At 38.4% G+C, this 17,825-nt stretch overlaps 1 protein-coding gene across 1 annotated transcript in view; it reads right to left on the bottom strand.

Moving 5' to 3' along the window:
- COL23A1 (collagen type XXIII alpha 1 chain) overlaps positions 1–17,825 on the bottom strand; it is a 471,275-nt gene that overhangs the window by 434,764 nt on the left and 18,686 nt on the right. Inside the window, exon 2 of the mRNA XM_074292316.1 lies at positions 13,524–13,590. Coding sequence (XP_074148417.1) covers positions 13,524–13,590 — 67 coding nt within the window. The remainder of the gene's footprint in view (positions 1–13,523; positions 13,591–17,825) is intronic.

The following is a 17,825-nucleotide window of genomic DNA, read 5'->3' on the forward strand; positions in this document are numbered from 1 at the left end:
TAATGGGGGAAGACAATATATAGACACAAAAAGGAAGGTGAAAAATCTAGGTAAGAGGAGGTAGAGAGAGAGTGAAGAAACCCAATATGGGGACATAACAGAGAAGTCAGAAAGAGAAGCTCCAAAGTAGTGCAGCCAGGTGAGAAATGAGATATCTGAGTCAAGTTTTCTCCTTAAACAGAGGATTGACTTTCATGGCCCCACCTTGCACTCCTAGGGACAAAGGGCATTGACTGAGGTGGAGTACCAAAGCTGCTGAGACCTTGCAGGATGATGAGGTAAGATCCTCTGACATATGGATATAGAGAATGAAACAACTATCTTTTTTGGAGTTTACATCCAAATTAACGGCTCTCCATATTGTCAAGGAAAATGAAATATTCTTTGAAATATCTGAAAGCAGAACTTAAAAATGAAAAGTGTGAAAAGGCAGAAGGAAATCCTGTGTCAAGAGGTTGTAGGATTGAAGAAGTTCAGGAGTCATTCCCCCTCATCAGTCTTTTCAAGAACATTAAATTTAAGGGGAAAGGGGGGAAAATATAGGAGAAAAAAAGAATAAAGGTCACCAAAATATCTTAGAGCAAAGCTACCAAAGTAACTTGGTACCCTGGGGAAAAAAAGTACTGGATTGAAAAGCAGTATTGGTTCAATGTTCATATTCAACAAGACATTTAAACTTTAAACTTCACTTTAAAAAAATAAACATAAAGACCCTTCCAAAAAAAACAAAATAAACTTCAACTTCCCTACCTGTTAAATAGGCTGAACACCACTCACATTTCTCCTAAGAGGGTCATGACACTAAGCTAAGCAATGCACAGGAAAGTTTTTTGTGGACTATTTAAACTATAGATAAGAGAGGCTGTTGAAATTACTACTAGGGGCCTAGGTTTTGGGTTTGGGTTTTGTTTTGTTTGGGAGGCAATGGGATCATTTACTTGCCCAGAATCGTACAGCTAGTAAGTGTGTGAATATAGGTTTGAAACTGAGTTCTCCTAACTTCAGGACCAGTGCTCTATCTACTGCACCACCAATTGCCTCTGGCCTAAGTTTCAAAGTAATTTATTAATTGACATTTTTTTTTATACAAACAGAATCTCAGCATTGGTAGGGACTTCTGAGACCATCTAATCCAAAGCTTCTTAAACTGTGGGTTGTGATCCCATATGGGATCAAGTAAGTGAATATGAGAGTCACAAAAAAATTTACAACATTAAAAGATTTCTGAACCAACAACCAAAAACTAATTCAAAATTTAAAATGTGATGAATCTGAAGTGTTTTTGGCAGTGCTTGCCTACCCATGTTTCATCAGATGACTTCACTGCAGTTTTTGTTCTGAACATACAATATATGCGCTTTACACTGTGCCTGCACAAATGCTACCAGAAACATCTCCACTCTGATGTTGGAACATAAGCTAGTTGAGGGTAGGGCTGGGGAACAGCTGTCTTGTTTGTTTATGTATGTGTCCTAGCACTGTGCCCAGCACATAAGAAAGTGCTTAAGAAAACTCTGCTGTTCTATATCCCCCCTTCCCTTTAGGTTTTTTCCAAGCTAATTATCCCCAGATTCTTCCCCTGGTTTTCATATGGTATGAACTCTAAGCTTTACATCATTTTGATCTCCTGCTGCAGCTTATCAATATCCTTTTTCAAATGTAGTATCCAAAACCAAACACAATTTTCCAGATGTGGCCCATCAATAACAGAGGACAATTGGGATTATCACCTTTGTCATCCATACCTCTCTTAATGAAGTCTGATCTGCATTACTCTTAAAGCAAAGCAGCATTGTAGAAAATGCAACAAACTTAAGCCCCATGCAATTTTAGCTTCTTTAGCTAAGATATTATACTGTTTGATGGAATTCATAGCTATAGAATGGAAAACAGCTAGATAGGGCAGCAAGGTGGGGTAGTAGATAGAGCAATGGGGTCAGAATTAGGAAGATTTATCTTTATGAGTTGAAAATCTGGCTTCAAACACTTATAACTGTATTATCTTGGTCAAGTCACTTTACCCTGTTTGTCGCAGTTTCCTCATCTTTAAAATAAGCTGGAGAAATGGCAAGCCATTCCAGGATCTTCACCAAGAAAATCCCAAAGTGGGGTCACAGAAAGTTGGACACAAATGAAATGACTGAACAAACACAGATATAAATTAATAATAGATTAACAATCAGAGCTGTCAATAATAATTTTCTACACTAGACAAGCAACATAAAATATGCTGGCACCTAACATTACAAACTGTACCATCAAATCAACCTTTTAAGAATAATTCATGTGAAAGTTGGAGCAGTAGTAAGAGTCTACAGGGCACTCCTTTGTGGGAATAAACAAATTCCTAGACATCTGCTGGGGAAACTGCTGAGAAAGAGGAGAAGAAGCAGGGCAGGACAAACAGGACCAGAGAGGAACTTACTTGGAGTTTGAGTGCTGGGGCAAAAGGGACAAGGGAAAGAAATGATCAAATAGGATTATTTTATAATAATAACATATATAATATTTGTTATATGTGATTATATATACATATTCATATATACACTTAATATGTATATACACTTATATGAATATACATGCTACAGTCTCTGCAAACCTTAAAATACTATATAAATCTATTAGTTATCTAGTAGCTTCCTATTTTACTAAGTGTTCTATCTAATTAATAATAAAGTATATTGTTAAAAGGTTGTCAGCTTTCTAAACGCCCTTTTAATTTAGTTGCCCTGGGGCAAAGCCCCGGGTTCCTGGCCCTGGTTATGGCACTGCTAATAACTCAAAGAACCAATGCCAAATTCCTTCATTAAGAGCTATCCTTTCCTTAAAGAAATTTTTTAAAGTATGCAGAATATCCACATTCAAGTAACAACCTTTAGGTCTGATTAAAGTTTGTTCATGGGTTCATCTTGATGTAAACTTGAAAATTCATTTGGTTTGGAATTTAAAAGCTTTCCAGTAAATGTTTTCCAATCAATTTTTTTTTCCTTTGTCATTCTCAATACATTTCTATAGAATTCAAGAAATATTATGAGCTCCCTCTAGTGGTCAAAAGGTTTTTGGGTTCACATCCTCCATAGTGAAACTACTCATTTTTCATGTTCAAGTACATAGTAGAGTTCAAAATTAGTTAAATCTACTGTTTTTTGATGAAAGCAAATGAGCAAAACCAAATTTCCTCTTCCAATCAATTCATTTCACAAATTAATACAGGTTACATGAGGCATGTAACTGAGGCAATTAGCCACAGAACTCAAAAACAAGAAGCATGTTTAGGTAATTGCTATTAAACAGGCACTGTACAAGTGCTGCATGGTACAAAGACAACAATGAGGCAGCCTAACCTAGAAGATCCTGGGATAAAATAACATGTACACAGAACATGGAATGAAAAATTATTTTCCGGGGGAAGGGCATTAGCAACTGGGAGGATCAGTATAGGCTTCCTGTAGGGAGCTGTACTGGAGTCAAGTTTTGAAGAAAGCTAGAGATTCCACAAAGAGGGAGGGCATTCCAGCTATCAGGTATAGAGTAGGCAATGGCACAGAAGTGGTGGATGAAGAGATATGTTGGGCAGAGGGAAGAAGTTGGCCATTGTGGCTGGAGCACAGAGTGTGCAAAGGAGACTAATGTGTAAATAACCATGGAAAGGTTGGCTGGAAATCCTGTGAAGGCTGAAAAATCAAACGAGAAGTTGCTATGTGATCTTCAAAGAAATAGGGAGCCAGTGAAACTTAGAACAGGGGAGTGATATATTCAGCCGTGTTTTAGGAATATCAGCTTAGCAGCTGTGTAGAAGATGGTTTGGGGAAGGATAATATTGGAAGGAAGGAGATCCATGAGGTGAATGCTACAGTAGTCCAAGGGAAAAGTGAACTAGTATGGTAGCTATATGCATAGGTAGAGAGAATGGGATGAAGAAGAAATATTTTGCAGAGGTAAAATCAGAAAAACATAGCAACTTATTAGATGTGAGGAATATGGGGAGAGGAAGAGTTGAGACTGAAGGGACCAGGAATGTATGATGCTTTCAATAGGAAGAGGAATATTAAGAAACCAGGGGAATTGAGAGACAGGAGAGAGATTTATTTCTGTTTCAGACATGTTAAATTTGAGGTGCCTTTGGGATCTCTACCTAGAAATGATTAGTAAGCAGTTGGCAGGCAGATTGGAGTTCAGGAGAGAGACAGGTTGAATACACAGATCTTAAAGTCTTCTGGCTAAAGGTGATACCTGAACCCACAGATTGGATGTACGGAATATAGCGCTAAGGAACCTAGAGTATAACTTGAAAATAGACTGTAAAAATAACCAAGATTTGAGAAACTACAAGCAAATAACGCAGATATAGGTTGTCCTAAATGTCTGGCTCAGGTCAAAAGGTATAGAGAGCCAAAATTATCTCATTTAATAACTGGTATTGACTGAAATACCAGAATAACTACTCATCCTTTAACTACATTTACCCCAAGAGCAATATGGCAGCCTGAGGCTCCAGCATCCAAAGCAGGCCCCTTGTGAAACTGACAGTTAAAACAAACAACTTCTCTACATATCATCTCCAATCTGTTCCAGGGCATAGCATTGCCCCAAAATAATATTCCATCATAAGCCCACACCACAGTTTATTAAGCCATTCTCCAATTGATGGGCATCCCCTTAATTTCCCATTTTTTTGCCCTGAGAAGAGAGCTGTTATGAATATATTTTTAATACATATAGGTAATTTTCCTTTTTTTCCCCGAATCTCCAAGTTATTGATGGATAATTAAATTATGGAATTTAATTAATTTAGTATTTATGTCTAGCAGTGGTTGTTAGGTTAGAAGATATGCATGAATTTATAGCCCTTTGGGCACAGTTCATATTTTTTGATCATTTATCAATTGGGGCATGGCTTTTAGTTTTTTATAAAATTTGACTCAGTTCCCTCTGAGAAATGAGGAGTTAGAGAAACTTGCTTTGAAATTCTTTTTACAATCAGTATTGCTAACTGTATCTCTCCTCCCCTCCCCCCATTTATTCTCTCCTTTCATCCTGTTCCTCCTCAAAAGTGTTTTGGTACTGACCACTCCCTTCTCCAATATGCCCTCTCTTTTATTGCCACTCCTTTCATATATCTCATTTCCCTCCCACTTTCCTGCAGGGTAAGATAGATTTCTATACTCCTATTGAGTATGTATGTTATTTCCTATTTGCATAGCAGTATGTAAGGTTTTTTTGAAATGTCCTCTAAACTAACAGGCTCACCACCTTCCTAAATAGGGCCTTATAATTTCTGGCATGTGTCAAATAAAATTGGAACAAAGCTGAATTGTGAGCAAAGATGAGATGTCTAAATTTATATTGCCTTGAAGCTTCCATCTCTCTCCAAGGGTTGTTGTGATGATAAAATGAAGTAATACATGTAAAGTGTTTAACATGCACTAAGCACTATACAAATGTTAGCTCTTACTATTTGTATTATTATTTGTGAGATTCAATGAATGGAGAGTTAACCTCAGAATCAGGAAGACCTGGGTTGAATTCCAACCTCTGACACATATGGCTATGTTGCCACTGTTATTGTTCAGCCATATGTGACTTCAAGGACATTGTCCCTAGGTTATTTTTTTTTTTTTTTGGCAAAGATAACAGTGATTTGCTATTTCCTTCTCCAGGATGTTCCCATTTTATAGATGAGGAAACAAGTGAACAGTTAAGTGATTTATCCAGAGTCATATAGCTACTAAGTGCCTAAGGCTGGATTTGAACTAAAGTTTACATAAAGTTTAACTAAAACCCCATGGGTTGTAAGCTTTAACTTGATTGTTCTTTATCTTTACAAGATAGTTGTTTTACAAGAAGTGAAAAAAATAGATGTAACAGAAATATTTGCCTTTATTCACTCCACTTCAAGGCTCTGAGAGTCCCTGGGTCTTTCTAGGGATACTAATTATGCATATCCAATAAGGCCTGCTCTTGTCTGCATGAAACAAGGATTCAGCCTTTCTCTAGGTTAGGAATACTGGGTCCTAATAATCTTCAGATACTGAAAGGTCAGAGAACACGTCAAATCCAGAGGAAACTCAGAAGGAAGGCTTCTCAATGGAAGATAGAGCCTTCTCTTCCCTCTGCAGGGAGGATCTTCCTCTCATGGCTCTGTCATTCTATATTAAGAGTAAAAGACCTTCATGTAACACAGAAACATTAATTCCTAGATGCCAAGTGGCAATAGACAAAAAAAAAAGCAGGTTCTGGAGCAAATGAAGGAATGTCTTTTTAAAATCCCTTGTCTATAATATGACTCCAAGCCCCTTTTAGTCAGAGATGCTTGCCTGCCAGAGCCCTTTTACCCTTCAGTAAGAGGAGCTTTTCTCAATTTCTTACAGATGTCCCCCTCTCCTCTGGATAGAGTGAATTACAAGCATGGAACTGTCATCAACACCTTCCTTCACAATCACAACTCATGCAGCACACACATCTGGGGGACACATCTGGTCCATGTTGGTAGCAGGTTCATTTTTAGGTGTTTCAATTCCCTTCTGAGTCATTGTAGACATACAATCACAGAAAACCATCCACTAGAAGGGACTTTGGAAAACAGAATATGGATTCCCCAATTGATAAATGGCCAAAGAGTATGAACATGTGATGTTTAGAGGCAGAAATCCAAGTTATTGATGGATAATTAAATTATGGAATTTAATTATAATTATATAAATAATTAAAGAAATGCAAATGAAAGCAACTCCAACATTCTCTCTCACACTCATCAAGAATGACAAAACAGGAAAACAGCAAATGTTGATGGGACTGCAGAAAAATAAGCATATTGTTATACCATTTGTGGTGTTGTTTGGAACAACACCCAGAAGTCACTAATCTGCACATGTCCTTTAACCCATTGATGCCATTGAGAACCCTGCACCCTAATGAGATCAAATAAGAGGAAAAGGACCCAGAGGTACAAAAATATCTGCAGGCATCTCTTTTTGTGGTAACAAAGAACCAGAAATTAAGAAGGTACTTATCAATTGGTTACTCTTCTAACCCACATAGATAACAACCCATCTATACTTCTCTATAGAGTTGTTATAGCTGAGAAGAAAATCATCATCTAGGAATCAACACCAGTATAGTCCTCTCTGCACTTAGAGAGGATGAGCCTCGGGAACCAACATATAATCCATCACAGGTTCATACTCAGAACCTTCCCATCTGAATAAGAACAAGAAAGAGCTCACACTAGTAATTATAGGTACTTGGCCTGGAATCAGGAAGATCTGCATTCACATCTGACCTCAGACACTTATTAGCTATGTCACTCTGGACTAGTCATTTAAGCCTGTTTGCCTCAGTTTCCTCCTCTGAAAAATGAGCTGGCAAAGGAAATGGCAAACCAAATCAGTACTAAGAAAATTCCAAACAGGGTCAGAAAGAGTCAGACAGCACTTTAACAGCAACAAAAATACACACACCTACTAAGTATCCAAGGTAGAATTCAGACCCAGATTGCTGCTGACTCGAGCTTCAGCTTATTCAATCATGTCTGCCTCTTTGTGACTCTGTGGACCCAATGGACTATTCCTTAGAATAATTAGGAGCATATATTTACGACCGTCAGTAAGCATAATATGCAATAGAAATAAACTGGAACCTTTCCCAGTAAGATCAGGAGTGAAACAAAGTTGCCCACTATCACCATTACTATTCAATATAGTACTAGAAACGCTAGCCTTGGCAATAAGAGCTGAGAAAGAGATTTAAGGATTAGAGTAGGAAATGAGAACTATCACTCTTTGCAGATGACATGATGGTATACTTAGAGAACCCCAAAGACTCTGTCTGCTAAAAAGCTATTAGAAATAATTCAGAATTTTAGCAAAGTTGCAGGATACAAAATAAATCCACATAAATCCTCAGCATTCTTATATATCACCAATAAAATGCAACAGCAAGAGATACAAAGAGAAATTCCATTCCAAACAAATGTTGAGAGTATAAAATATTTGGGAATCCATCTACCAAAGAATAGTCAGGAATTATATGTGAAAAATTACGAAACACTTGCTACAAAAATAAAGTCAGATTTAAATAACTGGACCGTATGTGGCAAAAATACTGAAGTGGTTTGCCATTTTCTTCTTCAGCAGATTAAGGCAAGCAGAAGTTAAACAATTAGTCCAGGGTCACACAGCTAGTAAGTGTCTGAGGCCAAATTTGAACTTTTCCACAAATGACACTACTTCAAAGCTAATGCTTTGCTGGCAGGTGTCAAAACCCCTGGATGAATTCTTCACCATGATTAGGCTACAGAACAAGATGACTTTAGAACTGGTGCTACCAGTGGAGGTGTCCATGACATGTCACATTAATATGTAAGACAAACACACAAAACATGAGTGTAAATAGTTATTTTAGATGTAGATAGATGCAATTATATAGATAGGATTTTATGACTATTTGTAGTTAGGTAGAATATATGCAATCAGCTCGCTTTCAGTGATAATAGAGAAATACTGTGTCATACATATAGGGTCAACCTTGCAGTCAAGATTCTAGCTCTTTCTCTGACATCTACTAGCTGTGTGATCAAGGGCAAGGTGTCTCAGTGTGACAGATTTTAAACAACAGAGTTTCACAGCAATTAGATTTTTAAAAAGACAAATATATAATACAAAAGGCTTTTTGCAAATCTGAATCTTGGCTTTCTTTATATAATAGCTATGCTTTCTAATTTCTGGATTTGATAATATTCAATAATGTAAAATGTTCTCTTCACTTCTGTCTTATAGAAAAATAACCAAGGATTGGGTGATGAGAGCTTTGTCCTAAGATACCAAAATTTAGAGAACATAACAATTTAAAAGAATGTACAATTCTAAATTTATGACATTTATATTTTGAAAGCACCTTTACCCCTTCAGTTTTATAAAATCTAGTTAGAAAAGTTAGACAAATCAGAACTCTATCTGGGGTACTTCCTTCCTCTGCTTTACCCCATACTGGATAAATTCTTTCACTTGTCCTGCCTTACCTTGCTTCTCTCCAGGGGGCAGCCTCCTGAGCAAAAACCCCTCTTTCATGGGGGTCTGTGTCTCAAGAACAGGTCTTATTTCCATAGGATGGTAACTTCATCCCTCTCCCTCCATGAGGAGGTATTCTGAGGTCAACCTGCACAACCATCACCATAGGTGAATTAAAAGTATTTCTAGAGCTACTAGCTATGGCTGCTCTCTGCCTATTCAAATCCTATTCATTGTTCAAGGAAAGTCCAGCCAAGTATTCCCTTTACCGTGAGACCTGGGACTGTTCAGATCAATGCTGATTTCACTCTTCCTATTGTACTTAAAGTATGTTCTCCACAATTTGATGTTAAAGTATATGCTATGATTTATTCTTCACTTAGTGTATCTTAGCCTTCTCTCCACAAAAAACAGAGCCCTTCCTGTCATAGAATCATAGATTTAGAGCTACAAAACATGAAAGAGACCAAACATATAGTTGAACTCAACTCCTTCATTTGATACATGGGGAAACTGAGGTACAAAGAAGTCGAGTGACTTGCAATAACATTCGTTCCACTTTGTGGCAGTTCTGATTGTCAAGTTCTACTTTACATCTAGCCTAAATCTTCCCCTTGGCAACTTCCACTTCTACGGCTTCTAATTTTGCTTGCCCTGAGTAAGATAAATACCATCCCTCTTCCATAAGACAGCCTTTCAGGTACGTGGTAAGGAGGGCCATCTCACAGAGCCTCCCAGAGTTTTTCTTTCTGGTTCCAGCTGACCAAACATGCTGGCTCAGCAAGTGGACATGCTGGAGGTGATGAATACTTCTGACCAGCTCAGTGCTGAAAGATAAAGGTACTTTGAAATAACAAGAAGATTGTCACCCTTGGCTACAGAACAAGTGGCTCAGTGGACTTTTAAGAAAAGACAGTTTCCCAGCCTGGTCTCTTCCTTCAGTTTTCCTGTGTGACAAGTAATGTACTCTGATTCTAGACCAGCCATGAAGGTGGTGAGTTCTGCTCTTTACCTCTACCCATCACTCATGCATCACAGGGCATGGAACCAACTAGATAAATTTTTGCCCTAGTCTTTGTCTTTTCCATATTTCTTGAGTAGGAAATCAAACATTATTCTTAAGGTAGATGTGTGAGGTTGAACTCATTCTTGTGAATTCAAAAGGTCAAAAGGGCTAAGGTCCCATTGGATTGGACTAATGACAGGAGGAATCCTTGACAACCATTCCAGCATTCTTGGAGGAGACGATCATCAAGAAGATTTGTTCAAGGCTGGCCCATTTTATAAATAATAACTATATGTGTGTGTTTATTATATAGTACAAAAACATGTGGATATATATCAGCATATATACATATGTTCATGCATGTATGTACACATGTATATGCATACATCCATAGCAGACACAAAAACATATCTATTGATACACACACACACACACACACACACATACATGCATGAAAACATTTGAACAGGACAAAGATGAGATGAAATGTGAAGTACCTAATCAACAATTCCACAAACTACCTTAAGTCCTGATAGCAATAATAAAAGCTAACATTTTATATGTCGTTTACTATGTGCCAAGCATTGTGCTAAGCACTTTACAATTATTATCTCATTTGACTCTCACAAGAATCAATCCCAGGAGAGAGGGAGGTGCTATTTGGGTTTTGTTTGTTTGTTTGTTTTGCTATTTTATAAATGAGGAAACTGAGAGAGACGGTGATTAAGTGGCTTGTCCAGATTGACACATTTAATAAATGTCTGAGGCTGGATCTGGCCTGGCACTCTATCCATTATGGTTCCCAAGAGAGTATAATAGTAGTTATCAATTAAGTGACTGAATAGTGTTTTAAGTCGTTCTGCCAATGAATGTTGCAAGTCTTTTATATCCATTAACATGGCTTTTGTGTATGGGAAATAAATATCCTATAACTGCTTTACATTGTATATTGATTACCTGTCTACTCTTCCTTTTGGGAGACCCAGACATGAGCCTACACCTAAGCTTTAAATAATTGGTTCCCAGGGTGCGAGGGTGAATGAGAAAGATAAGGGGCTATAAATCTGCAGAGTATAAGAAAAGGAGTATCACCCCATTTTTTCATTAGAGCCTAAACTCTCCCAGAATTAAGCTTGATAAAGACCACATATCTGGGTCTGGAACAGAAAGACCCTTCACTGAGGAAGGAAATAGGGTCAATGCATCAGTCCCTTGGGTCCAGTAGCATTTCTACTCTTATACTTGGAAACAGCAGATCATGGGCCCCTTAAGTCTTTTTTTCTCCAGAGTGAATATCTGTGTTTCTTGCTCAAATCCTAGAGGAATCAGAATCCACTGGACTGAGAGCCACAGCTGTTCTATAATCCCAGCACCCAAGCCACAAACAGAAGATTCAAAAAACAATCCCAGCGTAGCTAACACAGTAATGATGACTGCACCATGTTTTTTGCCCCACGTTATTTCAGAAGTTCGGGAGTGAGTTGTTGCAGAGTTTTTGTTTTGAGTTTATGGTAGAAAGCTTCTTTTCAAAGATATTGCCCCTCCCACAGTGCGTCAGACTCAGGACTTTGAATGAGAAGTTCTTTGCTCTCATAGACTTAACAAAGAGCCCAGAAGGTATCCCAAGGTCAGCTCTTAGATTCAAAGCCTAAACTGAGCTCACAGATAAACACTTTGGGGGAAGAAAGAATTGACTCTCCATCAAATAGATAGCATTCATTTTCCCCTTTAAAAGACCTGATTTCCTTTGAGGAAATCACAAAAAATTACAGAGATCCCCAAACTCTAGCACCTATCTCTCTGAAACAACCCAACCAGAGATGCTCATTAGCAGGCAAATTAGTTTTCCCCAGCCTGTACAACTAACTTTAAAAAGAGGAGCCATTTTTCTAACTAGAGACAGTGCCAAGGACCTGCAAAGAGGAAGAAAGATCAAAGTGAGGATTGATCAATTTTGATTATGTGCCTCGGTGCCAAAAGATTTCTGGTCTGACCTGTTTGGAAAACCCAAAAATGCCACTTTTCTACTAATGTGTAACCCTGATGTGCATTTCATAAGATAATTCAGACCCCAAAAGAAGTCCTGCTTACAGACATTTTAAGTTTTCTCAACCAGACTTGAAAGAAAATTCTGTATGTTTGGCTTTTGTGTAAAAAGTACTAGATCTGAAGATGCCTCAGGGTTTGAAATCTCACCTCTGATGTTTACTACCTGAATGAACTTGGTTGGACAAACAACTTAAACTGTCTGGGTCCCAGTTTCTTCAACTATAAAATCAGAGGCTAGGATGGCCTTTAAGGTTCCAGTTTGGGGCCACAAGCTGGCCCATAGTAAACAAGCTTTTCTAGCACAGTGAAAAGTCTGAATTTGAATCACACAGATGAAAAGTCAAGATAGCTTACTTAGTGTTTCTATACAGCTAGCACTGCCTGAATATTTGGCCTACATTAACAAAAATAAGAAGTGAACTATTTATTCGTTCTAACAATAGATTCTAATTAATGCACTTACTATGTGCAAGACACTGAAAAAATACACATGCTCTATGCAAGACTATACATAAAGATCAATCATGGAGTGGTACATTTAGAGCTGGGAGGGGTCTTAGAAGTCATCTAGCCTAACCTCTTCACATTTACAGATGAGAAAACTGAGATCCAGAGAGATGAAATGATTTGCCCACCATCACAGATGGCAAAACTGTCCTTTGAACTTCAAATTACAAATCTAAAATCATTCTGCAGCTATACCCTATTCTCAAGGAGATTTATAATTTAATGGAAGGTGAAGAGGAGAGTCAGTAACTATGAGATCAAAGCAAAGGAGAATCCAGAACAGTTCTGAGAGACATCTAAGTAAAGAGTACTTTCACCCAATAGAAAGGGAAGGTTTCCTGGAGAAAGACTAAGTACCTGAGTACCCTCTATCCCTCACCAAAAGGAAACACTTGGTCCCAACCTTCCCTTGTCCTCCTCCATCCTCTCTTTCTCTAACATTTCTACCTCCCCAATATCTTAACTACTTACTCTCTTAACTTTCCAACCTTATGTGTAGAATGGTCTCTGTGCCTAGTTTTCCCATCCCAGAATGAGGACAGGATTTTCCCCCTTTCTGTAGAAAGGGGGTTTCTTCAGATAATACGTTGGAGTTTCTGTTTAATCTGGATAATCTGTTTCTGAATTTCTTGAAGAGAAAGCCTTCTCAAACACCCTTTGCCAACTAAATGATTAGTGTTAATTCACTTTATCAGGACACCTCAAATACAGCAGGCTTTGAGGCTTCTGGGTAAATGGTAGAAATGGACTTGAGTTGCACCAGGTCTTGAAGCCACAGCAATTTTCCTGCCACCTGACCTTCCTTCTTACCCCCATCCCCCCACAAATCCACATTTAGTCCAACTCTCAGCAGATATCACAGCATGGGATCCAACTCAATTCTACCACAATTAGAGAATGGGATTTGATCCTCCAGAAAAGGTCATCCAAAAAGACTTTAACCTTTCACATACCTGGGGGGCAGAGACACTCAGTTAAAACTTCTCGAGCTTTCCGTTGCTTGGCTAATCCTTCCAACTTCTGAATGGAAGAAATAGAAAAGACAAAAAGAAAAAAAATGAGTGAGTTCTTCAGAAAAAATAGCAAACAAATTGACTTAATCAAAGGTTTAGGGGTTTCTATTAACAAAATGTTTAAAAGTTTATTAAATTCCATGGGGAAATCTAGAGTTGGGCACAGAGACAACAAATCATTACTAGTCAGTCACCGAATAGGATTCAACATGTTTGCACTTCGTTTCAACATTTTCACATACCGCACCACTGCTAAAAATAATACTGTAAATCAGGAAAGACGAACATGGGTCTGGCCCAGGCTGGCCAGAGCTACTTAACAAAGAAGGGGTTGGGATATGAAGCCGCAATGAACAGAAGAGAGAGAGGCAGGTCACAGAGTCAGAGAGGCTTTTACTTTGTTAAATCATTGAGCCTGCTCTCCATCATTTATTTTGCCTCTCAAGACTTCAGTTTCCCATTCTGTAAAATGGGAATGAATAGCCCAGCTTTACTACCTAGCCACAAGGTTAAAGTTTTGGAGGAATCTGAGTACACAATACTCAAATTCCAGCTTTTTAACTTCCTATGTAACCTTAAACTCAATTTCCTGAGGCCTCAGTTTTCTCATCTGTCAAATTTAGCAGTTGGACTAGATCATTTCAGAGGTCCTTTCTAAAATTATGATCCTTATGTTTGTATATCTACACACAGGTACACACAAATACTTCAATGAACTTATGATCTTCATTGATGAGAGTATTCACAGAGCATCACTACTAGATATTCTAACATCTGTGGAAAATCCATTTGCAGGGAGCACATGCTAGGCTATTATGATCATTCCTGTGCTATCACTCTTCAGGTAGTTTAAAGATGGAGATCACTGGAGTTGAGAAACTTGAGGATAGCTTATCTGTAGTGGGACAGGACAGATTTGTTTAAAGAAGTAGGAGCTGGGTGGTAATGGTAGGAGAGGGAAGATAACACCAGGGAACAGGAAACTCCTACTTCCTCCTGGCCTTGTTTGTCAGGGGTGTGACAGAAGTCCATCTTGGAGAGAGGGCCAAGATATTTATTATCTACAGGATTAAGGGAGGCTCTTAGTGAGGACCATATGAGATGAAAAAAATGTGAGAGGAAGAGATCTAAAGTCATAAGATCACAAATCTGGAAGGGACCTTAGATATTAGGGGCAGGCTGACTTCATTTAACAGAAGAAGAAACTGAAGTTATGATTGAAACCCTAAATCCTGATATATACAGAGGAAGGTTGTCAGAGGATACCGTGGAGAGGCAGATATAGGAGGATAGTGACAGGGTAAGGCAACGGCCGAGTGTACTATTGGTATGAGAAGGAAGGATGTAGAGGTCCAGGAGGCTGAGAGTGTTTGACATTGATCTTTGATCAATATCTTTGACAATGATCTATCCCAGTTAATTTCTGGAAGGGCAGGTCCCTAAGCCAGCCAACTTAAGGTAGAAGATAGACATGAAGGGAGTTCATTCTACTCCATGAAAAAAGTTATCAGTGAAGATGTGGCTCTTTTCAACAATGAAGTGATCCAAAACAATTCCAATAGACTTGTGAGGGGAGAGATATCTGTATCCAAAGAAAGGGCCATGGGAATTGAATGTGGATCACAACATAGTATTTTCACCTTTTTTGTTGTTTGATTGCTTTTTGTTTTCTTTCTCATTTTTTTCCTTTTTGATCTGATTTTTCTTGTGCAGCATGATACATGTAGAAATATGTATGGAACAACTGTACTTGTGTAACATATATTGGATTACTTGTCATCCAGGGGAGGGGTGGGGGAAGGAATGGAGAAAAATTTGGAACACAAGGCTTTGCAAAAATGACTGTTGAAAATTTATCTTTGCATATATTTTGAAAATAAAAGGCTATTATTTTAAAAAATACAAGATTTAAGTGCAATACCAAAATTTTTTAAAAAGTTATCAATGGAGGAAAAAAGGACCCAATGGCCTCCTGGGCCAAGGATATAGGTAGCAACTTCAGCTTCTGACAATAGAGTGTGTCTCCTTGCTCTGGGAAAGAAATATGATCACTGTTATTAATAATAATAATATAGTGTTTATAATATATTAATAATAATATAATACAATTTACATAACACTCTAAGGTTTGTAAAACACTTTACAAATGTTACCTTATTGGGAGCAGCTAGATGGCTCCCTGTCCCTGGAGTCAAGAGAACCTGAGTTCAAATGCAGCCTCAGACACTTAACATTGAGTGATCCTGGGCAAGTCACTTAACCCAATTGCCTTTTAAAGTAGGTGCGAATTTAGGGTACCCATTTTACTGAAGCACACAAAGTTTAAATGACTTGCACTTAGTTAAGTGGCTTGCCTTTCTTTAGTACAGAGACTTAGTAAGTATCTGTAGCAGAATTTGAACTCAGGTCTTCCTGACTTCAGATCCAGGGTTTTATTCACTGGGCCATCTATTCACTACATTACTCATCCTCTTGGGAAGTTAGCGTGTGAGGCCCAGTCCCAGCACAGCCATGGTAGTTACTATTCTGGGTAATTCCTCCAATTATAGAGATTGCAACCTGTCGATGCTCTCATATCTTACACGTCCCCTATAAATCTTCCACAGCAGGTCTATACATACTACATATGTATATTTATGTACATCTGCATATTTGCCCACATGCTACAGTTACGACAATCAGAAAACCTCTTCTGAGCCACTGCCCAGAACTTAATAAGATCCTAGTACAAAAAAAAATCTATCCAAAAAGAATCTGAGAACCATAGGATCTCAGAGCTGGAAGAGGACTCAGATAATCACTAATCCAACCCATTCATGGATTCCTTCTTCATCAATGGAACCCCACTGCTTACCAAATAAAATATAAACTCCTTAACCCAGCCTTTATGCCCCTCCACAATCAGTCTCCCACTTTCTTTTCAAGCTTTATCACATACTACTTCAAACACTATATTTCAGCCTGACCAGAATACTGGCCATTGACCATCATTAGGCTCCTTCTTTCTCTTCCAATCTCTCTGTCTTTGCCCAGGCCAGTCCTCCATGCTGGGAATGATGTTTCACATCCCTTTCCTGATGAAACTCTTTTCTACAATGCTACCTCCTCTATGAAGAAGCTATCAGAGATTTCTGGAATCTATAACCACAATTTGGACTTCTATGCACTTATCAAAGTTTACGTGATAGTTATACCTACTATTTGTCTCATATCTATCACACATACCTCAAAAGCTAGAACAATGGGACAAATCTAACTGGATGAAATTTAACAGAGATAAAATGTAAAGTCTACACTTGAGCTTGGGGCAACTGGAGTCAGGAAGAGTCATCTTCCTAAGTTCAAATGTAATCCCAGATACTTTCTATCTATGTTACTCTTGGCAAGTCACTTCACCCTGTTTGCCTCAGTTTCCTCATATGTAAAATGAACTGGAGAAGGAGATGGCAAACCACTCTAGGATTTCTGTCAAGAAAATCCCAAGGGGGTCTTGAAGAGTTGGATGTGTATGAAACAATTAAACACACTTGGGTTTAAAAAAATCACCTTTGCATGTAAAGATGGAAGAGATAACATTGTTAGCGGGGGGAGTGAGGTGTTTTATAATGGACTGTGTGCTCAATATGTGTCAATAGCAAGACAAAGTGCTGACAAAGATAATGGGGAATTTTACCATTAATAACAGCAAGCCTGGTACAGAGAACAGGAAAGGTGTGAGTTCTTCTGACTTCTGCAGTGATCAGAGCACCTCAGGAAGAGCATCATCCCTGGTTCTGGTCACACCAATTTAGGAAAAGCATAGACAAGCCATGATGCATCTAGAGAGGGATAATCAAGATGATGATGGTCTGGGGAGCCCTGTCATCGGAGCATTCTTTGAAGGAAGTGGGGATGTTTAGCTTAGAAAAGATTAGACTCAGAGGGGCCATGACAGCTGTCTTCAACAATTTGTTTTCTTTGGCCCCAGAAGGCAAAACTTGGACCAAAGGATTAGAGATGCAAAGAGGTCAGCCTTGACTAGCTGGCTGGAAGAAAGAGCTTACTAACAATTCAAATTGTCCCAAATTAGAAAGGGTGCTGTAGGAGAGAGTAGATTTCTTTTTTCTAAAGGTTTTCATCAAAGGCTGGATGAACCCTTATTAGGTCAGGTTGGACCTTTTTACTCCATGATTCCATGAGTTTAGGCTTTCTGACATTTGGTCATAACTTATTTCATTTTCTTATGCACAGAACCTAAAACAG

The sequence above is a fragment of the Sminthopsis crassicaudata genome, chromosome 2 (assembly GCF_048593235.1).
Source record: "Sminthopsis crassicaudata isolate SCR6 chromosome 2, ASM4859323v1, whole genome shotgun sequence".
Lineage (NCBI taxonomy): Eukaryota > Metazoa > Chordata > Mammalia > Dasyuromorphia > Dasyuridae > Sminthopsis > Sminthopsis crassicaudata.